Consider the following 24,347-nt stretch of genomic DNA (forward strand, 5'->3'; position numbering starts at 1 on the left):
CTGCAGTATTACTGCAGGAAACATCTTGCCTTTACAAGTGAGTGGTACTGACAGCTCAAAGGAGTTTTTTAAAGAACATTAAAATCCTATTGTGTAACACTGAATGCCCTGTCATACTGCAGACTTGTTCTCCCAAACATTACCACAACATAATTGAGTAACTTCCACTGAGGTCCCTTTGCTGCAGTTTCATATTTCCTGTAAACTCCATTGTAAGGCAGGTGTCCATATTGATATTCACAACCCTAGTATGCTATCCCATAAGAACATATTCCTCATACTGGATGTTTTAAAATGCTCGTTTAAGTAGCATTACTTTAACAGAGCAACATACTGATTTTTGTTCCAACTGCTACAGATGATCCAGTAAAAGGTGCAGTTTCAGGATCAGTGAGTCATATTTAAATGCAGAGAGTAAGCTAGTTTCCTTCATGCACCTTTTGAAAGGTCTAAAATCATACTGTTGAGAAAAGAATATGATAATGTTACCTGCCAGCGTTGATGTAATCTTTCCGGTGCTCCAAGAGAAAATCTTTCAATTTAGTGATGTTGGCAATCTGAAAAAAAATAAATGCATTTACTTTATATTAAAAAAAGGGGGGGGGGGGGGGGAAGAAACAAGAAACAGTAAGAGGACCAGATGAAAAGGATTGCTTCTTAAATTATTTCATATTGTGTGCACAGTTTCAGAAACCTTATGGCACCATAGTAGACACAGTATCTCCTTTTAAAAAGAACATATTCTGATAACCTCAATATGCTGAAGATTTTTTTTTTTATTATTATTTTTGTCAACTCTTTCCCAAATAAGGCAGAGAACAGCAAGCCTGATCTATTAAACAAGATATTGTAACAAACTGCTCTAACCTTTATGGTTCCTAAAATTTGGAAAACCATGGTCTGTGAACAAACTTCAAAACGATTTGAAAGTTACAACAGAAGACATATTCTTGCTCTGGCTGCTCATTTTGTGTGTATTTGTTTTTAAACTCAACGCCGTCCCCCAGTAAAAAAAATCAACCATATAAATATATATATATATATATATATATATATATATATATATATATATATATATATATATATATATATATATATATATATATATAGTCAAGTGCCACGGGAATGCATGCATGAAGAGTGCTTCTCAAGTGAAATTTGTACTTGTATTGTCATCAACATCATCATCAACATAGTAATAGTAGTAGGTTTTGTTGGTATATATAATAATATATATATATATATATATATATATATATATAATATATATTATATATATATATATATATATAAAAAAAACTGTTACCATATTTCTGGATTAATAGTGTTGCCCCTTCTTTATAGTTTATATTTATTTACACAGAATTATGCAAATGGTTTGAACCAACTGCTAAATTCACAATTGTTTCTTTACCTTAATGCATTTCAAATCGGACTGTATAAAATGACAGTAGTTGTTAGACAGAATCAAGGCATCATAGGCATTGTTCTGTTTCATTCTGTTGTTCTGGCTTGCTGGCATATCATAGAACACTTTCTTTGACACATCCACATATGTTTTATATCAATCTGTAATCAATCTGTAGGTATGAGCAATCAGTGTTTTAATCTAATTGTAACTAAGATAAAAACTGTGTGTGTGTGTGTGTGTGTGTGTGTGTGTGTGTGTGTGTGTGTATATATATATATATATATATATATATATATATATATATATATATATATATATATATATAAACACACACGTGAACATTATTATACATGACTGTTATGTATTTTGGCGACACAATACTAGTCTGGTTGAGATTAATTGATAAGTTTTCAGGTCCTAGTAATGTATAGACTGTCAGCATTAATATACCAAAAACATTTTTATTCTCTGATATGTAAATATAAAAGTATGCATTTAAAACAAATAATATTCTGTATAAAACAGCCTACGCTACGTTCAGTATGATTCTTTTGTTACAGCCCATATCACTGCCTCACATCAGACAGACAGAGACACTCATTTGCAAAGCGGGAGGTTTTTTTTTTTTTTTTTTTTTTGTGCACGCACTTCCCCAATTCCCGCCTCTCCCACAGGGAAAGTCAAGTTAGAATCAGGAAGCAATCAGCGCAGAGCACAGACAAACTAGATGCTGATAAAAAGCACGGTAAAACCAAAATAATAAACCAAATAAAATTTTAACAAGGAAAAAACAATAAATAATAAAGACATGCGCGTGTGTAATTAAGTCACGTTAAAAAAAAAAAAAAAAAAAAAAAAATGAACGCTTAATCGCTGAAGTTAACTGCGATTAACTGACAGCACTAAATATATATATATATATATATATATATATATATATATATATATATATATATATATATATACACACACACACACACACACACACAGTTGTAGTCAAAAGTTTACATACCCCAATGTAAATTTCCGAAAAACAAATAATTTTAGGAAAACTCTTTAGTAGCAAAAGTTACAAGAAAGGAGATGTCTAAAATGACTTACTTCAGCAATTGTTTTGCAAAACTCCAAAAATTGTAATAAACAATATTCATACCCTGTGATGCTATGATAGTATTGTAGAGAAATAATTTAACGCAGACAGGCGCATCACACAGGGCGAGGCAATCCAGACACAGGCGGAGAGCAGGTGCGAACCCAGGACCTCTCGCACTAAAACACAGCGCCGATACCGCCAAAAGAGCCGGCATCGCAACGACATCGGGCTTATGTCTTTGTATGTGATTACGTCACCTACCAGCCCGCTGCTGCCTTCCCCTGTGCACACTACAGTATTCTCTACAAGGTGCTAGAAATTTAAATATGATAAAGCAGACTCTAATTCTAGAAATATCTAGAAAGTGCTGGATTGTAGGTGAACATTCTTACAGAGTATAATAGGGTTAGGCATAGGATGATTGCCACATCGTAAAGCACAACTCATCAAAATCTACTTTAGCATGGTTAAGAAGAAAATCAAGGTTCTGGAATGGCCTAGTCAAGGTCCCAATCTAAATCCAATTGAGAATCTTTGGTATGAGTTGAAGAAGACTATGCACAAGAGAGGTCCTCTGAATTTGAATGAAATGGAACAATTTTGCATTGAAGAAATGGCCTAAAATCACTGAAGAATCATGCCAAATGCTCACTGACAAATATCCTAACTGTTTAAAAGAGGTTATTATTGCCAAGGATGCCTCAACTAGCTATTAATTTCATTTTCCTTGTCAGGGTATGAATACTTTTGACTTAGCCTTTTTGGAGTTTTGCAAAAAATGATGAAATAAATAATTGTAGACACCTATTTCTTGTAAATTTTTTCCTCATCCACAAAAGCAAAACTTCTGCTACAGAAGATTTTTCCTACAATTATATGTTTGAGAAATTTCTATAAATTGTAAATTTTCATTGGGGTATGTAATTTCCATTGGGGTATGGGGTATTTAACAACATATAAGGCTTTGAGAAATCTTGTTTTTACTTTTTTTCTACTTTTACAAGTGGCGAGTGCAATTTGTTTTAATTGCTGTCCACTCATAAATAAGATGCACTCGTAAACAAGATGCACTCGTAAACAAGATGTGCTCGTAAACAAGATGCTTTTCATCTCAAGAGACTCCTCTGCTAAAGTGCAACATCTAAAATAAGCCCATTCCTAAAACAAAAACATTTCTGACATATTCTAGCTGCATGGACCTAAATTCTCATTGAACTACCCTTTTTTTGTAAGATATCCAACGGCTGTTGGTGTTTTCCAAACAGATTAGGTTGTGAAATATGTTTCCTGGCAATTAGATGAACACCTTAAATCGTATTTCATAAACCAGTACCAGCTATTAACGTATTTCATAAACCAGTACCAGCTACTAACAACCTTGAGACTCTCAAGTGTATACGAAAACAGAAAGAAATAAATTCTCTGTAAAATTAAAATTTAAGCTGTAAAAAAATATTTCCAACTGCAAAAGAGCATGAAAAAATGTTAATGCAAAAGTTATGTTCCACAACTTTAAATTTATCTTAGACAGAACTGACAAAAATCTTCGGTAAGAAAGTTTTAGTTTTTTCTTTTACAATTAGGCCAATACCGCCTTTGTCCATAAGATGGCGCTAGAACAAAGTCTACTGCTTTGAGAAGCATTACAAACAACACTGATAAACAAAAAGTATGTTCACAGAACTTTAGACTTATTTTTTTTTTAAAACAGCATACTTACTATAGAGTGATTTACACTTATGCTTTGTGAAGTGTACAGTGTCCATACAAGACATCTGTACAATTACAAAAAGCTGTAAATCCTCTATAATAAATCAAATTAAATATCTTTTCATCGTACTTACTATAATCACACAATTGCTGCAGCTATTAAGAAAATTGCTCCTGTCTTTTCTAATAAAAAGACCATGAACGTCTATGATTTCTATAGGGATTATGTAGACCACAAGCAGGGGATTCAATTTATATACTTTGGTTCGTTATAACGAACCTGGACCACCCCCAAAAAAGAAGAATATTTTAACCTATGTGAGGTCTGTCAAGTGCAGGAACACTTTGAGTAGGAGGGGCTATGTTTCACATCGGTCGATTGGCCAACAGTTATGGATTGGAAACCAAAGTCGATTGCAGCACTCAAAGCTGTATGTGTTGAAGAATGGGCAAAAATATCTCAGAAAACATGCCAGGAACTGGTTTCAAAATACATTAAAAAATTATTTTTTCTGCAAGCTGTAAAGGAAGCAAAGGGTGGGCACACAAAATACCCAAATAACTTTGTCAAAGTATGAAATTACAGTGCTCACCCGTTACGACGTGCCCCAGTATAGTGTGGAATCGGGTATAACACGGTAGAGTCGTGGCTCCCATTTGCTCCATAATGCCATTACAGGAGCCCTTATACTATAGGTTTTGCATGTTATTTCATTGTATGCATGTTATGTAATAACTTGTTGTTCTCTACTTCAGTTTATATCTTTCAATACAAAAAATTACAAATGATAGAAATATACATATAAATTTAGGATTTTAACATCGAAAAATTGTATTGAGTTAAACAAAATATGTAACCAATCTGAGGCAGTACCTAATCCAGTATTTACAGCACATTTACTAAGACTCAAGAGGAAACCAGGGTGTTTAATTAAACAGTTAGACAGAAGGAAACCTGACAAGGGACTGAGGATATTACATATTATCTTGAGTTTGTTACTGAGCAACATAGATGAAAACTTGCAAAACTTAAAAAATAAACACAAAGGTGCCCAATGTGCCAATTGTGATGGGTCCACTGAGGGCTAAGTAGAGGCCATCAAACTTTTTTCACTTCATTTAAAAGGCCAGCAGCTCTCTTCTTTTAATCCCAATAGCCACTATCTCAACTTAAAATCTGTCTCTCTTGGTTGTTAAGCAGGCCCAATCTTTCTTCAGGGGTAATTTTCAAAGGCTTGTGTGAGTTTCCTAATGAGTAAGGCTAGTCTACTCAAAGCCTCAGCTATCTGATGAGATAAGGGCGCAAAAACTCAGTCCAATTACAGCAGTGCTCATTCAAACAAACAAAATCCTATAACTATATAGATGTGAAGAAACGTACATGCACCAAAAATTAAAATAAAATAATAATTTAAACGGTAAGGCAGACAGATTTGTGGAAAGGATGACTTCCTTTATCTCCTAAAGTTGCTCTGATGCCCATGAGACTTGAAATTACCAGACAGAGGTGTTTCATTCAACAGGGAGATCAAGAGAAGTTGTACTTCCATTCCTTACTTAACGGCATAAGATTATCCAAAACTTGAAAGAAAAAAAAAAAACAAACTCCTAACTTTAACCAACTCTGCTCTCTCTGGTGACCCTGGATAATGTTTACTGAACAAGACGACATTTTAATTGTCTGTCTGAGCAGAGCGCTAGAACTTCAGAAAGCTTATTCAACCCTCCTGTTGTGCCTCAATCTCAGTAGATGTTGCTGGGCGCGCTCCTCTCAAAGGCAGCCCTTTCAAAATGTCAAGTGCCTGGTTCTCAGTTGATTTGTCTCTTGTGTGTATATGTTTCGTCTCAGATTCCCTCTGCAGCTATGAAGGCCTTGCATTAGGTCACAGGGATCAATTGCTCTTGTAATTTAAGATCCTAAAGAGCAAGTAATACCTAAACAATGAAGTAGGGGTGGCCTTGTGCTTAAGGGAGCGCTGACATTCAGGAGACAGTCAGCCTGGCTGCAGCTAATCTCATCACTGAAAAACACTTGCCTTTTCAGTTTCTGTTTCTTATCAGCAACTACCACAAATCAAGAACAACTGTGTAAACTCTTCTGAAAATGAAAAGATGGGTTAATTGTAGACTGCACTAGTAAGTGGATGTGCCATAGCATTTTACAAGCCGGTGTAGACGCTTTTGTTAAGATCGCTGCTGCTGAATGTCCTTAACTGGGTTTCTAGGCATGTTGTTCTAGATTAGATTCCCTGAGAATAGACAATTTCAGTTTGACTTCTGCGCAACATGGCTTTATTGTCTTTTTTTGAATAAGTAGGGAGGCAAGTTTTATTTTATTTAGTTTTATTTGATGTAAATAAGCTATGCAGAGGGTTTGCATTATTCAGTTCATTACCATCTGTTATAAAACTATATATATATATATATTTTTTTATACATGAAAATGAAAATTCTGGTTTGGTTTAAATACACCTTGTCAGTAACACTCAACAACACTAAGTACAGTTTGCATATTTGTGTGACATTCGTTTATTTTCATGGGAATTGAAAAGTTACAGCAGTAATCTAATTCTCCATATAAAAGTTTATCAGTGTAAAATGGTAAAACTGTTCAACTATGCAACAGGTTTTTTATTTTATGAATTTGTTTTAAAAAAAGAAAAGAAAACCATATGAATAAATGTAAAATAAAAACAAAATCAATAAATACATTAAAAGCAAGTGTGTTTAGGCTAAGTTAAAGGTTTAATGATTTTTGTCCAGGGGCACTTCTGACCTTTGGAATCACAAAGTTCAGATCATTTATGGATCGCAGGTCATGATGGCTAGGAGTAAGTAGGTTGCATTTGAAAACATCTATTAAAGTAACTGAAAAGAACACCTATAAAACATCATGAATCAGAATGTAAATTACTTTAATGAATATTAAAATCCACAATTAAACAGTAAATTACAGCTTTGGAGGTAAACCCAATGCTGCGTGGTGCATTTTGAGACAAGGGTTTTGTGAATACACACCAATACAAACATCTGAAATAAACTGCTTTGCTTACTGTAGTATTGTTATCAGAAGAAAAGCAGTAAACATAAAATGGAGTGTCATAATAACGTCAAACTTTCATTTACCTGTAGAGAAATACAAAATTACAATGCAAAACAATTCCTTTTTTTTTTTTTAATTTAATTTAAAAATAATTTACATTGCACAGATTCAACACTTTCAAGTCACATTTCGTTGCTTTAACTATAGTGTAAGAATGTAATACATTTGAAGTAAAAAAAAATGGATCAAAATTGATTCCAAACTAAAACAAAATAATCTATTTATTGCAAATGCATTTATACTGGCATGTGTACCAAACTAAAATAAATTGGGGTTTCATTATTGGATTAAAAGGCATGTCTTGGGGGGTGGATTGGACTACTATCTTACTGTAATAGGGCATATGGAGCTGATCACAATATGGTAGTCTAATAATATCATTACTACATGACCTGCAACTAGTTGGCCCCCACATTGCTACAGGCGGAACTGGGTCTAGTTTAGTACAATACACATTAAAAGTATTCTATAAGCACCAAGTTCTGATCTTAAAGGATTCACTTTTTTTGAATTTGCTAGTAAATGACCTTTAGTCTACTGCCTGATCTTTTCAGTATTTCATAAGTGCATGCTTCTTGATAAAAGCATGAATTCCTATAAAGCCAACAACCTTCCAGATGTACAGTTTTATTTAATGTTAGAAAAACTGGAAACTAGTACTTGAAAAGTCACGGCAACCTTTAACAATTGTAAATCGAACATAAATATTACAAAGTACATTAAATTAAAAGTAATATTAATATTACAGCAAGCCAAAATTACACTACTCCACTATCTAGTTCAATAGAACAAGCCAATTACTGTATTTTGTATAATCATTACAAAAAAACAAACTTAATTTAAAAAATAGTTATTAGTTTAAGCTTGAAGCTATAGAAGTTAGGAAATCTAAGAACAAAAATAAATAAATTAACTTTAATGCTGCAGCTTAATGTCTCAAAGGTCAGGAAATGTCATACCACCAATAACTCAGCAGGATCCAGGTTAGACTTTTAGCTTACAAGCTGAGATGTGATGGGCAGGGTAGCATTCAATGATAAGGGGAGTGAAAATGGCAGAAGTAAGAAAAATCTTTTTTAAGCCTTCGCAACAACACCTTTAACAAGGAAGAGTTCCACAAACAATGACAACGGCAGCAGTGAAAATCTATATCTAATAGATATCTAATCTATATTCAGTTTCATTTTCACTGCTCCCCTGATGAGCTGTTGAACACTGTCAATATATTTTATTAAGGGTGGTTTCCCAATTAATTTTGCTACCTCACTAACATCTCCATCGACAGGGATACAGTGGAGACGTCTGCATGTTTGTTTTAACCACATTATATCTGGAGAATCACTCATTAATCTGTGATGAAGCTTGGTATTGGCATTCATTAGCACAAGTGCTTGGGGATCTCTACACCTTCGTTTCATGAGTTTTGGATCAACTGGGCTAGTGAATACTACAGAACCATTCGTCCAAACTTGATTAAACTTTGCATGCAGACTCATTACAACAAGTTATTTCTTATAGTGTGTGAGTGTAGCTCGTGCTACTAACACTTGTTTGGCTGAGCTACTGAAGGAAACATTTTGGGAACTGATTGCGTCAACTGGATTAACCTGTGTATTGACTTTTACTGCAACAATTTATTCCACATACTTGAATGTAGCTCCCGGTGACATCATCTTTCACAGTTTTAACACCTGACAGGTTGAGCTGTTGAAAGCTATATCTTGGAAACTGCTTGCAAGAATTTGAACTACAGGCATGCATTATAATATATTCTACATGCTGTGGATGTGGGTCACGTTGACCTTGTTAATTATACCGATACCTGTTATGTGTTATTTACATCCTTGATAGGGATATCTGGTCATTATTAGTTAACCTTCTAATTGTGTTGCTAAAGATTTCAAAAATATTTTCACTACTCCCTTCGTCATGGTTTATGGAACTTTTCCTTGTTAAAAGGTGTTGCGAAGGTTTTAAAATTAATGTTCTTACCTCTGTCATTTACACTGCTTCCCTTACCACTGAATGCTACCTTGCCCATCACATCTCAGTATCTATTAAAAGACTAACTTGGAGGCAGCAGAGTTATGGTGGTATGGCATTTCTTGGCTTTTGCGGCTTCAAGCTGCACCGTTGAAGTCAGTTTAATTGTCCATTTATTTTTGTAGATGTAAATTTACTGATGTATCTTTTTATATGGCAGCTTGAATGTATTGTTTTTCTGTAAAGTGAAACTAAAAAAATGTAGAATAAAACTGTTTCCTATATGTTTTTATTATTATTGATATTGATATGTAAATTTGACATTCACAATAATGGCGCTCTACACCTTTAAATTTGAAACGCCAAGCCTTTGTTTGTTCTCACCACCAGTTAGGCTCAGAGACAAGCAGACTTGCTTACTTGCGTGCTGGATGTCACTCAACACTAGCAAAACTGTTTACTGCACTTTAACACAGTGATGTCTGAAATTACCATGCTTTTGTTTACTTTATGACTTCTTGCACGGACTTTAAAATCTGAACCCAATTGTTTTTGTTTTGTTTTTTTCATACGCAATCTCTTCTTCTAACGCAACCAAGCTCTAACTCAGCTGTAAAAACCGCTGACAGGCTGCATTCCGTACTAAAAGAACACGCCTCAGAGGTGCTCTCGCCATGACCGTCAAGATCGGCATTTTAAATACAATGTATAGGACTGTGTTTACTTTCTGACAATGTTAGGCTAATGTAGAATTATACAAAAAAAATCGGAATATCTACAGGTATTGTAGTTCTTAACCACGTATAATGGGATTAAATTCACATTTTCAAGAGGTTCACCGCTACGCTCTCTGATATTTATGTAGTTAATTTAAGTCCAGAATGACCCTATAGTTTTACATTTTCCTCAACTTGATTGAACTTACAATTTTAATGTTACAAACTCATCATTTGAAAGCAATCTTTACAAATAAGGACAGAAACATCAAAGCAACACAAATACAAAGAATTTCAATTTGACTGTTAAAATATGTACGTAATTCAGATTTGTACTGTCAGTAACAGAAAAAGTCCATGCAACTGATGTACCATTGCATTAAAACAGCAACAACGAATGGGTTTGGAAAATCTGCCGCCATAGGAAATGACTGGGGATGGGAATCCACACTAGGCCAACAGGCCCACGGCCCAAAACGTACTGTAGGAGGTCAGCCGCAGAGAGCCGCTATCTCCCACTGACAGGGCTGGAGTTCAGAGAATTTAAGTGATCTTCCAAGTGACTGGCTTAATAACTTTTGTATGCACAAGCTACAAAAAGCAATCAAACTCTAACCAAATGAAGCCAGCAGAGAGACCGCTACCTCGGTGCTGAGTACTATAGCTGTGGCTACCGCAGTTTTTTTTCTAAGTCTACATACATGGTGGCACTATAGTAATTAACTATGTTTTTTTTTTTTTTTTTTACTTTCAAATTATGAAAGTAGTCTTAACAATGCTGAACACTTCAATTTCATTCCCTTTGATATTTAAATTATGTACTAAAATGATGATCAATAAAATTAACCCCCAATATTTATTTTCAATTTGAGCAGCGCCAAAAATTATAAACTTACCACACCGCAGATCCAAACTGAATCTTCTTTAAACACAGATGATGGTTTTATTTAATTGTTTTCATTACCCAATCAAACCATTATGAGAGAAAATGATGACTGCACTTAACTTTAGTTCAATTAAATACCGAAGAACAACGTTGTCTTTTATGTTATTAATAATAATAATAATAATAATAATAATAATAATAATAATAATAATAATAATAATAATAATTTCTTAGCAGGTGCCCTTACCCAGGGCTACTTGCAGTTGTATACAATAAATACATATCAATAATTACAGTACAATTAAGAGTAAGACCTGAATATGCAATTAGATGGTTTGCACTTACAGGAAACGTGTTAATCACTGAAAAAAATCACTGAAATATGTTTAAGCTGTAAAAAAATAAAAAATAAAACTATAAGACATAAATAAGTGTGGTGGCTCTTAACACAAGGCGCTGTGTGGTGGGAGCTATGTTTTATTTTAAATCTGTTCATTAATGTTTTGACCCCCATACTATCCTTAAAAATACTAACCATGTAGATACTGTTTAAAAAAGACATAGTGTTAATACTTCAAATGATACCACTCTACCCCCTATCACTGCCAAGATATTAACGGTTCAAAAAGTTTAACATGGAAACTAAGTTGAAACCATATCTGCGTGGCATAGTGTTGCTATACTTGCATGCTGTACAGATCAGGTAATAACTGCTGTCAATAGCATTTACAAACAGCTTACTGCTGCTCTGGTTCCCATGAACTGTGACGTTATTATATTTATTACGTGGGCCAATTCAATTTAAAACAATCACCACCTACAACACATCACTTGGTTTAATTATGTTGTTTTCAGCTAATTGCTGATTTCGTGAATACTGTAACACGTTGCATTGAGTTTTACTTTTAATATACTCTACATCCAGCTTTAATTACCCATAAAGCTGCTTTGAGCTTTCTTCTTACATTTGCAGGAATTCTATTGATTAAAGAATGCTCAGATGTCAAATGACTTCATCAGCATTTAGAAGGGCTATATGTTTTCGGTAAATACAGGATACATCATTGGAGTTATGAAAAACATACCACTTGTGATACAAATACTGATAAGAAGCCAAAGGCAAGGTCAAGTATTATTCACAGAGCTTTCAAAATTAAAAGTAGTTACAACATGCGTCTGGCACAAGGCTCTAAACTGCAGGCTATTAAGAAATCTACAAAACCTGAAGAACCCAATAACTTTTCTATTAGGAACAGCCAATAGTGACAACAAGAAATTAACCTCAAGCTTGACAGGACAAAGAAAAAAAAATTGTACCACTATTTTATTTAAAAAATAAATAAATAAATAAACTGCATTTTGGCAGGTTTTACATGCTTTGCGTAGCAGACACAAGCTTCCCTCTGTGTTTCTTTAATGTCTCCTGGTGGTACATTTTCCACTGTTGTCTGCTTGCAATATTTTATAACTAGAATCCCGCATCTTTGTTTCTGCCTTTACATGGGATACTCTTAAATACACACACGCTTTCTGAAAGAGGTGAGTTTATAAAATCAAAATTAAGGTGGCAGAGTGTGTGAAATATATCAGCAATAGAACAAGGTTATATTTGTATATTGTTTTTTAGTTAATGAGGGATACCCCACTTGAAATTGAAACGTTAAGTGGGAAACGCAGGAAACACAACAAGGCAGTTAAGTAAGAGAATATGTGATTATCATGATTTGTTTGGTAAAATCATAAAAACATTCATATAGTATCGCCGTCTCAGGGCACCCCTATATATGGGATGTTGTTAGTATTCTCTTCTATAAACACTATATTGTACTAAATAAGTACTGTAAAATAAAAAAATATATATATATTAAATAAATAAATACAAATCTGTGAACTTTTAAAAAAAAAAAAATTCTATAAAGCACCCTTTAGGGACTGTTTCTTGAATGTAATTTTTTGTACTGGTAGTGTCTGCCCATTTATCATACCCAAATGCAAAATGGTATAACAGTGTGTATCATACAATAAACTCAATTTTATTTAACAAATGATTGGTTTTCCATTTCTAATAAAAATGAAGACCCTCCCAAATGGTGTTAAAATAAAGGCATTTTTAAAGACTTTCTGGCAAGTATACTGCACTGCAATGGTAATAACTGATAATTTCAAAAGACATTCTTATTTCTTTGAACACCACTGAGCTGTTATACAGTTTACCAGAACTGAATAACAACGAGCCTGAACAGTAAAAGAAAACTGACCACAGCTGTCATATAGTCATTTTTCTCAAGTGTTTCGCAGGCCACATTTGACATAAAAAAAAAATAAATAAAACCCCAAAAAACCAACTAGTGACGCAACAACATTATCCCAGAGGGTATTGTGGTAACAGAATTAAATTGCAGGTCACCATTCCAGAAAACTATTTTCCTAACTACTGAATTTGAGGCTCCCATATTAGAAAAAATAAAACCAAATCCAAGAATCCTTTAAATGAAAGGTCATCTTCCATTTGGGAGTTGAAAAAAAGTGACCACAGTACCACTGCAGTAGACAGAAGTTAGCTTCTCTTGATGGCCAGTTGCCTATTTTATAGGTTTAAATTCTTGCAGTATTATAAGTTATACAATTTGATGAATATAAACATGTGCACTGTCACGAAAGGTATTATGAAAATTATATTTTATACATCTTTGATTATTCTTTCAGCAGGATCCCTAACGATCTTCATAAAACTGCACTTAATGGTAGACGCAATAATGTTGACGACAACTGATTGCAAATGCTAACACCATTGCAAAACCCCAAACAGCTTATTACAGTACTCAACACCACACTATGTTGCTATGCCACAATCAGGAAAGGTAAACTACTACGAAAAAAAATGCTTAAACTGTTTATTATAAATGACCTTAGCCAATCAGGTTTTAAATAGTGGTCATTAAGCCACTTCAGATTACATGAATTTCAAGCAACCTTAACGAATATCAAACCTTAACAAATCAAAACATAACCTAAAAAAACACCCACATAAAACATTTCTTTATACACACACACACAAAAAACACACACACACACACACACACAAAATCTGTTTATAATATCCTCTTCAGCGGTCATTACCAGTAAATATAACTGATCTTCTCTTTCGAGAAGTTTTGCCACAGTCAATTGACCCTTGCATTGGACACTGCTAAAACTGATGCTCTTCAAAATTCCATTTAAATAAATGATGTAATGAGAAATGAAAAGGATATATGAATGTTGAAATATAGGACATATTCAGAGATGTAACTGTGTTATTTAAAGACAGTTTTGTTGAAACTATTTTAGACTGTTCTTGGTTTCAGAAAGTGTAAAAAAGTTAACAAAAAGTGTAAAGCTGTTTCAGAATTCTTTTGAAAAAAAAAACCAAAAAAAACAACTGTCTTTAAATATAGGGGCTCATCTAATATTACTGCAGTACCATAAGATACATGTAGGATTCAGATGATACAGGCTAAGATTCAGATGATACAGGCTATAAAGGAAACCAAATATAGGGCTGCATGTTGTCAAATGAATTACTGTACCTGTTTGATCATAACATGGCAAATGTATAAAACTAGCAGGTCATACATACAAACCAGGGTTATATCGTTCACTTTCGTATTTATTTAATTTTCAACTTTATATTAGACATCTTATTAATACTGTATTAATAATTTGCTGGTCTGCGTACAAGGCTAATATCTTTACACAAAAAATAAATAAATAAATAAAATCTACACTCACAATAAACTCCTTTTTTATTTTGTTTAAATGCATTCAGGGTTTACATAACTTAAATGTCTGTTTCTGTTGACTGGTAAACTCCTAAAATAATGTTCCAATGTATTAAATTCACAACTGGGTTTTTAAGAAGCCATAATAATCCAGTATGCTGGAGTAAACACCAGTAAAACAAGAGTGAAAATGGAAACCGTGACGATAAAACTGTCTGTGATACGGAAACATGTCAAACACAGCAAAAATGCACGCTGTTAAAAAACTATCAAACCTATCAAGTGCAGGAGAACAAAATAACAACATTGGAAATACAATTTTAACTTTAGACTGTGGTCAATTTGTGGTCTAGACAAAACCTACATTTGCGCACTGCCCAGTCTCCTGTCTGCTCCAAGTTTGAAAAGGTAATTGAACTCTGTCTATAATTACTGGATTAGACACAGATGGACTGTGTGTACGTCAAGGGGGGTGTTTTGATTAATTTTGATGATTGCCTGTAAAGCCAGACTTTTCAAAATGCACTTTAATCTGTTCAATGGTCTCTTGATTCCCGGGGGTATGTCTTTAGTAATTGTGATGTTTTCAGCAATTTGGAACAATTGGACCCTACCTTTTAGTATGTAATTAAATACAATTGCAAATAAGGTTACAATGAACAAAATCTTAGCATGTAAACATTATGTTTGTGTTTACTGTATCATCAGTAGATTCTATTGTGTCTTCAGGCAGCCTTTGATTTTAGTATCATTGAAAAATATGCAGTACTGTAAACAGCTCAATAGTTAAACACGACATCCAAAAAGAAAACTTGGTTGACTAGCCTTTTGCAATCCGAGATATTCAGATTAGATACACAAATCTCGTATGCAAGTATTCCTGAGAAGCACATATAAAAAATACATTATAAACCCACAGCTCCAGGTAGCTTGTCAATAAAAAACAGTTAATACAAATACAAATAAAAAACTCTGTAAAATTCTACTTCAAGAATATCTGATTGTCAAGAAAAAAAAGATGCAATAGATTAATAAATGTAATAATTAGCCTAAACAAAAGACAAAAAAACTAAATAATGTAACAAAATTAACTCTACCATTTTAATTACTTATGTACAAAATGAAAATGAATTGACCAGAAGAAATATGCAAATAAGCCTGCAGCTACAGGCCAATGCCTAAACACTCAGACAAAGTAGTATAATAACTATCCATGGAAAATGTTTTCTATGTGTGCTTTATGCATAGTACCTGCTTTGCCGACTTACAGTTGCACATTGTTATTATGGAAATATTGCAAGTTTAAGATCTTTCTCTTCTTGTGTATCTCAACAGCACAGTGTGACTAAACGCACGCTGCATTTTTTTCTAGACTGTGTTTCTCTCCTATCACAAGAGCAACTGCATGGGACTAAGAAGCTAACCATGGTTCCCATGCATTTGTGTGGCCAAATAATAATGACTAGAGGGCTAGTACAGCAATCCATTAAACCACAGTTCCCCTTGCTAAGCACGACACTACTGTAGAGTGCAGAGATATTACTGAGGAAGTACCAAATTGAAGCCAATGCTATAATCCAGTACACTTCCAAGTGGTATTGAAAGCATGGCCAAGTGTAGCAATAATCATTGAGCTACATCCCTTCATCCATTTATACCTTTCCAAATATCAATAGCAGCTCAGGAACCATAACATAGTTCAGGTTTGTACCTCTTTAGTTGTATGCTGTTCAGCTTTACCCATAAGTAAAGGTGGGCAGTAGTTTAGCTCCGTGACAGTCTAATTCACAACAGTAAGGGGGCATCATTTACACAGATATTTTTTCTAGAAATATATTAGATGCAGTAAATAAAAGATTTAAAAAAACAGGTTAAACAGCTGAGTTGATGTGCAATAATACATTTACCTTTTAAAAGAGAGACTGTCAGCCAACGAACTGCCCCAAATATCTCTTGGTTCAAGATATGCTAATCAAGACAGAATATAAACACAGCAAACACAGTATCTATACATAATTATTTTTACGATCAGAATCTGTAACTGTCATCCAGCACGAAGGAAGAAATACAACCCTTTAAAAGAGCACATCTGTTTTACATTCCAAGCAAACTGTGAACATTGTTCCTGAAGTCTTAATTTCATATTTTCCCTTTTTTGATGTTCCACCTTTAATCACTGCCTCACGAGAGTATCGACTTTCTTAAAGAAAAACTGTTAAGTATAAAGAAAATGTTATTGCAGCATGTTTATGAAATCATAGTTCGAGGTTTTTTTTTTTTCAAAACCTGACCGCAACGTAATTGTCTGCAGGACATTCCAATCTCACAATTTCAAGTTCCAGTTCTCAAGCAATTTCAAACAATATCGTTGGGTATATGGAATACCACACAGTGGTTATATTTCCAGAAGTCAGCATCCAGGCTGTTAGACACGGTTTTTATTTTCATTTAACAATATTTGTTTTCCACGAATGGTTAAAAGGTTTTCATCACCATAATGTGTTTCACTTTAATGTGAAATTGACTATTTTACAATTTTGTTGTTATGGATTTACTAAGAATATAGTGTGAAGTGAGTCCTGTACATTCACAAACCAAAGGAATATGAGTTTTTGAACCAGCGTACGGACTCTAGGATCAAATCCAGTTAACATCACACAGTCATACAGGGGAGATGAAAAAGTTTTTGTTTTTTTATTAAACATTTAAATAAAAGTTTTTTTTTTTGTTTTTTTTTCCCCCACTTCTCAATAAATGGGGATTTTTGATTTTCATGGGGAGAAACCCTGTTTTCAAGTCAGGGAAATGGTATTCCTGTTGCGGCAGTAAATAAAAAAAAAAGGGTTAACTTAAATATGGAAAATATGGGTTTTACAAAACTGATATTGTCCAGTAAAAGTTTTTACCAGGTGTGCACCTCTTAGGGTTTCACTGAAATTGCTGTTAGTGGTATTTATTTGGGGATCAGTGCAATTTGCGTGCATGTACATGACCATGTTACTGGAACCATTCAAATCCCTAGCCATTTTTGTGAGCCAAAACTGTTTTGCAGATTTTGCTTCACTAAGACACATTGTATTTTTTAAATTCTTCTTAATCACATTGGCAAAAATATGTGCCCTTCTTATGTGGGACTACTATCATGAATTGCTGCTATCATGTATTATGCACTTTCAACTGTATTTAATGTATTATGCATTGTTTTTTTTTTTTATTGTATCATGTATTATGCATTTCTCTGTATTTAAAGTATTATGGATTTTCTTATTACTGCATCTTGTAAAGCGCTTTGTTATGGTGGCCCTCTATGAAAGGAGCTATATAAAATAAAGATCGACTGATTGATATTTTGTATGAAACATACATTAGGGTGTAATAAAAATCTACAGGTACAATGTCAAGTACAAACCTTGTTTAAAATATTATTTGGCAAATGCAATTATCTTTAAACCAAGTAAATGAGATGCAAAATAAATTACAACAAACACATGCAGAAAATGTGTCACAGGGTGACAGGGTGAGGTGTCCCCTGCTAGGCTTAAAAATCCATATCCCTGCATGAAAATGGTCTCCCTGTTCAAGTAAACATGAGGCTGCAATGGGGGATGGACCCTGACTAGTTATCCAACTCATTAAACAATGTGGTTGATTCATTTAGGCAGGTTGGATATAAAAAGGCTCCAGAAACCTGTCAGTGTGGTAGGCTGTTGAAACTGCTGGTTGAGCACTGATATACAGTAGTCTGTACTAGAGGTACTGATGAAAGGCCTATTTATACAGGCGGGCCAGACTTCACTTAAATAAAAAGGGAACCAATCTACTCGGAAAAAGGATACTCTATCTGGTTCAGAAGCATTTAAACAAAACCGAACCAGGTAACTACAGACCAGTAAGTCTGACTTCTACTATACGGAAACTATAATAAGATCCAAAATGGAAAATTACCTAGATGGTAACAGTATCCTGGGAGACAGTCAGCATGGTTTTAGGAAAGGGAGATGAGATCTTGTCTAACGAACCTACTTGATTTTTTTGAGGATGCAACATTGACAATGGATAATTGCAAAGCATATGACATGGTTTATTTAGATTTCCGGAAAGCTTTTGACAAAGTCCTGCATAAAAGATTAATTTTCAAACTGAACGCAGTAGGGATTCAAGGAAATGCATGCACATGGATTAGGGAGTGGTCAACATGTCGAAAACAGAAAGTACCGATTAGAGGAGAAACCTCAAAATGGAGTGAGGTAACCAGTGGAGTACAACAGAGATCAGTATTAGGTCCGGTCCTCTGCTCTTCCTAATCTACATTAATGATTTAGAACTTCTGGTATAGTAAGTAAACTTGTTAAATTTGCAGATGACACAAAAACAGGAGGAGCGGCAAATGGTTGCAGCAGCAAAGGTCATTCAAAATGATCTAGACAGCATTCAGAACTGGGCAGACACATGACAAATGACATTTAATAGAAAAAGGTGTAAGGTACTCCACGCAGGCAATAAAAATGTTCATTATAAATACCATATGGGAGATACTATAATTGAAGAAAGAATCTATGAAAAAGTTCTAGGAGTTTATGTTGACTCAGAAATGTCTCATCTAGACAATGTGGGGAAGCTATAAAAAGGCCAACAAAATGCTTGGATATATAGTGAAAAAGTGTTGAATTTAAATCAAGGGAAGTAATGTTAAAACTTTACAATGCATTAGTAAGACCTCATCAAGAATATTGTGTTCAGTTTTGGTCACCTTGCTACAAAAAGGATATTGCTGCTCTAGAAAGAGTGCAAAGAAGAGCGACCAGAATTATCCCGCGTTTAAAAGGCATGTCATATGCAGACAGGCTAAAATAATTTAATCTGTTCAGTCTTGAACAAATAAGACTACGGGGAAATCTGATTCAAGCATTCAAAATTCTAAAAGATACTGACAATGTTGACCCAAGGGACTTTAGAAACAAGGACCAGGGGCCACAAATGGAGATTAGATAAAGGGGCATTCAGAACAGAAAATAGTAAGCACTTTTTTACACAGAGAATTGTGTGAGTCTGGAACCAACTCCCCAGTAATGTTGTTGAAAGTGACACCCTGGGATCCTCCTAGAAGAAGCTTGATGAGATTCTAGGATCAATAAGCTACTAACAACAAAACGAGCAAGATAGGCCGAATGTTTGTAAACTTTCTTATGTTTTTATATTCTTAGGAAAAAATACTGATTGCTGCAGGTAAAGCAGAGTTATGAAGCAGGAGAGTTTGTTTGTATCTGTGTCTGGGGTAGACATGTTCCCTTTTAAAGAGCTTGAGACTGTGAATAAATTGAAAGCAAATGAATAACATACCAAATTAATTTAATAACATATCACTGAGCTTAGTTTAAATGTTTAGTGACTGGATAAATGTCTACAAGTATTAAAATAAACTGAAGCTTTTAAATGTTGGCAACCCATCATTGCAGTATATATTTTGTCCAGTTGAGTATGTAATAATATCATCTCCCATAATTAAAAGAAGCTGTTTAAAAACACTGCTTCTAAACAATTACATATACAGGTGGTTTAAAGTAGAATATAAAAAAAGAATGCATGCAGACTAAATTAAAATGTTACAGATACTTTAACTGAAAGGTTATTATTTACTTTGTCATAATGCTAACAATAATCATACTCTTGATGAAGTGGTGTAAAAGTCAGTTGGAGATTTTTGGCCAGCACCACTTTCACAAGACTATCTACAATGCAACAACTCAGCTGAAGAAACAAACGTAGGCACTGTTTTAAATGTACACATAATGCAAAAGTACTGTCAATAGTATTTCATGTAATCTTTATTTGAATTATATTTGAGATTATATTGGTGCACCCATATTGTGGGCATTCTTTTACAAGATCTTGAAAATGATAAATAATTATATGAACTGTAAAATTATAGGTTGTACTGTGAAAACACACACACAGATTAACTGTGCTACTGTAAAGTGCTTTAAATGTTTACAGAATGTGTTTTGTAATATGCCACTTTGTATGACCTAACTGGGGAATGGTCACATCTGTGATTGCTGGCAGGGACAGATTTAACTCCTGGTAAATTACTTATAAAATGTTACAGCTAACTTGAAATCTGCAACTGTTTGAGTTGAAAACAAGTAAAAAGGTCTAATTAAGCAAATTCTCAGTTCTATTAAGGGTTTAACAAAGTAATTGAGAACTCAGTTGGAATGAAAACCAACAGACACAGTGGGTCCCCAGGACCAGGAATGGGAAACCCTGGCTTATACCATCCATGGCTATTGAGGGCAGCCATTTATCATTCCCATTGATTTCAATAACAAAGACATTGTTTAGACCGCGCTAACCAAGGCGTATATTTCGGGCAAACTCAGCTGTTTGGATCTCGTTAAGTGCCATTCACATTGATTTCGATAACAAACGCACTGCTTATACTGTAGTAATCGCTCTTACTAATCCAGCAATCAGCTGTTTTCACCTTGTTACCTTGCCATTCACATAGATTTCAATACAACAGCAGCACTTTACTGCAGTAAAAGCTTAACAGATCGATTAATCAGCTGTTTGCACTTTGTCACTGAGTGATTACCCATTGGCTACTTAATCCCTGTACGCAGCGTCAGATTTACAGTTTGAAAAATCAAGCGCAAATCAATCAAAATCAACAGCAAGCGTGGCTGTACGAGAATTCAATATGTAAATAAAATGTCTCTGTTAGATACTGTGCACTTCCTAAAGACAGCAAACAATGCACAGTTGCTTAAAAAAAGTCTTTGTTGGAAACAATTTGCACTAATGTAGCCTGCCTGCCTGTACTGTACTTGTTAGCACTTACTTTTTATTACATTCACATGTTTTAATTAGGGCTGTCAATCAATTCAAATTTTTTGATTGGTTAATTGTTTTGATTACTGTACTGCTGATTGGTGGGCATTTTGAATGTCATGTTATTGTGTGGGTGTTTATACTGTCCATCGCTTACTGCAGGCAAATCATGTTACAGTAACACAAACGTGCCCATTCTAAATGGTGGCGACTGTACTATGAGAATCACCTTTAATTGAACTAACACAGGGTGCAGTATATTTGGAGAAATTAACTTGCCAGATTCTTATTTTTATGTGTAACCCCACTGGTGCAATGTTATTAAATGTAAAGTGAATGTAGCTCAAAAATAACTGTATGCATTCCACCTGTTCTGCACTTCCATTAGCTGAATAGGTCCCAAGCGTGCAGTTAAGAAAGAAACACACACATGTATTCTCATTTTAAAACATGACATGTGATACGGCATTAAATTAAAGGAAGCTCTAAATGTGTATGCCTTATTCTCAGGTTATCAACCTGATTGGCATTTACATATTTATCTCAAGAAGCGACTGTAATGACCCCTATGCTACAAATGTCAACTCTTCATTGTAAAATACTGAAAACTAGTGGGGATAGTAATGGAGGAAGTAGCTACACTTTAGACTGATTAAGAATATCATAATCTGCAGTACTTATCTGTACTGTACATCACAGTAACCATTTTGATGAAACTTGCTAAGGACATTCTCTTGCAAACGTTATTGTGTTTCATAATCTGGGTAAATATGGAGACCTAATCTTGGTACCTTCTTACTGTAGCTCGGCTAAACTCACATAGGTTGGCAGTAACGCAGTAAACGTGATTTATTTTTCTCCACTTTCATAGAAAGACTTTTCATTATGCGTAGTTTTATTGTTTTTTCGTATGATCTAGAAAGTGTATTACTGTACTTGTTTTTCTCTTCCGCACTCAGTTCTTAAGATTACAAATACGTTTTTAAACTTATTTATTACACAGAAAGAAACTTACATCTACCATCCCCGCCCATGACGAAGAACAGCGTGCTACCCTTTTAAATCTGCACATGGCGTAAAAAAAGTCATAAAAATCAAGCTGCTCTCATATGGTGTTTGGTGCATGAAACTGATGTCATTGTGGCTCCAATAAAGACTTGAGAATGCTCTAACGACGGAGAAGCTGGAGCCATCATGGCGAAAGCAGGAATGCAGTTTCATCATATAAAACTTACTGTAGATGTGACAGCTACCATACTCCAATAGTTTAATTGTGTTTATGTAAAAGCTGTGCTTTGCAGCAGCGCTCAGTTTATCCTTATTGACAGTACACTACAATTAAAGTCAAGCCCTCAGCCTTAAATAGTATTTATCCTAATAGCACACTGCTAAATACTTTTACAAACCACTAACCGGGGTTTTAGTTGTATGGAGAGAGCATGTAGAATATCTTATTTTGGTTAGGCCTGACATCTCTGTGCATGCACTGTCTGGCGAGCTAGTAGGAATATTAATTATCCAGCACAAAACTCACCACTTCCTTAGCTCTGCTGGAGAAGTCACCCTTTGGTCTGCTTTTCTTTAAGATTTCGTCTTTTGCTGAATCGAAGCACACTCCGATTGCTTTGTTTCTTGTTTTGACAGTTTTTACGCTGGCTTTGAACAATAAAGTAATATCAACAACCATGTTTATAGCAATATTTCAGCGAATATGTTTAAAAAAAAAACCCACAAAAGCAAAAAGCTTTCAGCCTGCTGTCAAGAGACACGTCACCAATTGATCACGTCATCCAAACGCGACGAAACTGTAACACACGTGGGCTCGAGTCACACCTCCCAGGGCTGCCAGTTCCGTTTTTAGAACATACTTTGTGGTTTGTTTATACCTGGTCTCTTAAGTCAAAAGTACAAAACATAACAAACGGCTGCACAGTTGTCAGCTACAAACCCACTGCTGCGAGACCCCCCCACCCCCCCCCCAAAAAAAAAAAAAAAAAAAAAAAACTAGAAGAATTTAAGAAAACGTTTAACATTGCACCGGATACCGCTCACAAAAAAAAGTGTAAACACAAACAGTTAGGCTGGTGAAGTGTTCAATATCTACTGAATTTATTGAGACACTGAAATCCAATTGCATAGCCCATGTGCACACTGTAACTGTTTTATGCAATAATCAGTAACATATACAGTGTAAATGTTTACCTGATAAATGCATACAAGTGAGAAGCACATTTCTTTTGAAAATGTATGTTCCTTATTCTGGTTAAATGAATGTATGTTTGTTATTGTGGTTAAATGCATACAGCTGTGAGGCACACGGGATATGCATTTCACAGGAATCTACTGCATGGGCATTTTCATAGGGAATGTGCTTCATTTTTTTTTTTTTTAAAGTTAACAGGAATATGCAATTATCATGTATGCAGTTCATTGGCATGCACTATAATTGTATAATTCTTAAACCTACAGTAATATTATATTGGCACACCATGACTACATTGTAAGAAAAAAAAAAAAAAAAAACATGTAGTTTTTTCTTCATGTTCTAGAATATACTGTATAGTCACTGACAGGCACAACACTTAAACACTGCTCTTACAACTACATTGATTTTTCTCCCCTTTCACTCAAGCACTCCTGCCTAGGTCTGGACCTAGGCTCTGGCTACCCAGGACAAAATGATGCAGTGTGTGAACCAGGTACCTGGGTCGGACCCCGGTTAACCTTGGTTCTAGCGACCCATCTCAGGATGTGGGTAGACACGCTTTGACCCTTTTTGAGCGTGTATGACGGACATTCGTGAGCCAACACAATAACAAACAGCCATGTCTGCGTGAAAATATGACTTCCGCA

The 24,347-nt window shown here is 34.6% G+C and overlaps 1 protein-coding gene across 2 annotated transcripts in view; it reads right to left on the minus strand.

The window, feature by feature from the left end:
- stx18 (syntaxin 18) overlaps positions 1 to 23,272 on the minus strand; it is a 48,493-nt gene extending 25,221 nt beyond the window's left edge. The window contains exons 1-2 of one of the 2 annotated variants that reach the window (XM_041276320.1): positions 23,029 to 23,272; positions 490 to 557 (exon numbers count right to left, since the gene is read on the minus strand). In XM_041276320.1, the coding sequence (XP_041132254.1) occupies positions 490 to 557; positions 23,029 to 23,181 (221 nt within the window). In that variant the 5' untranslated portion in view covers positions 23,182 to 23,272. Of the gene's footprint in view, positions 1 to 489; positions 558 to 2,564; positions 2,685 to 23,028 lie in introns of those variants that run through there. The other variant, XM_041276329.1, reaches the window with a different exon arrangement.
- Positions 23,273 to 24,347: the final 1,075 nt, after the last annotated feature.

This window comes from Polyodon spathula, chromosome 2, assembly GCF_017654505.1.
Source record: "Polyodon spathula isolate WHYD16114869_AA chromosome 2, ASM1765450v1, whole genome shotgun sequence".
Classification (NCBI taxonomy): domain Eukaryota; kingdom Metazoa; phylum Chordata; class Actinopteri; order Acipenseriformes; family Polyodontidae; genus Polyodon; species Polyodon spathula.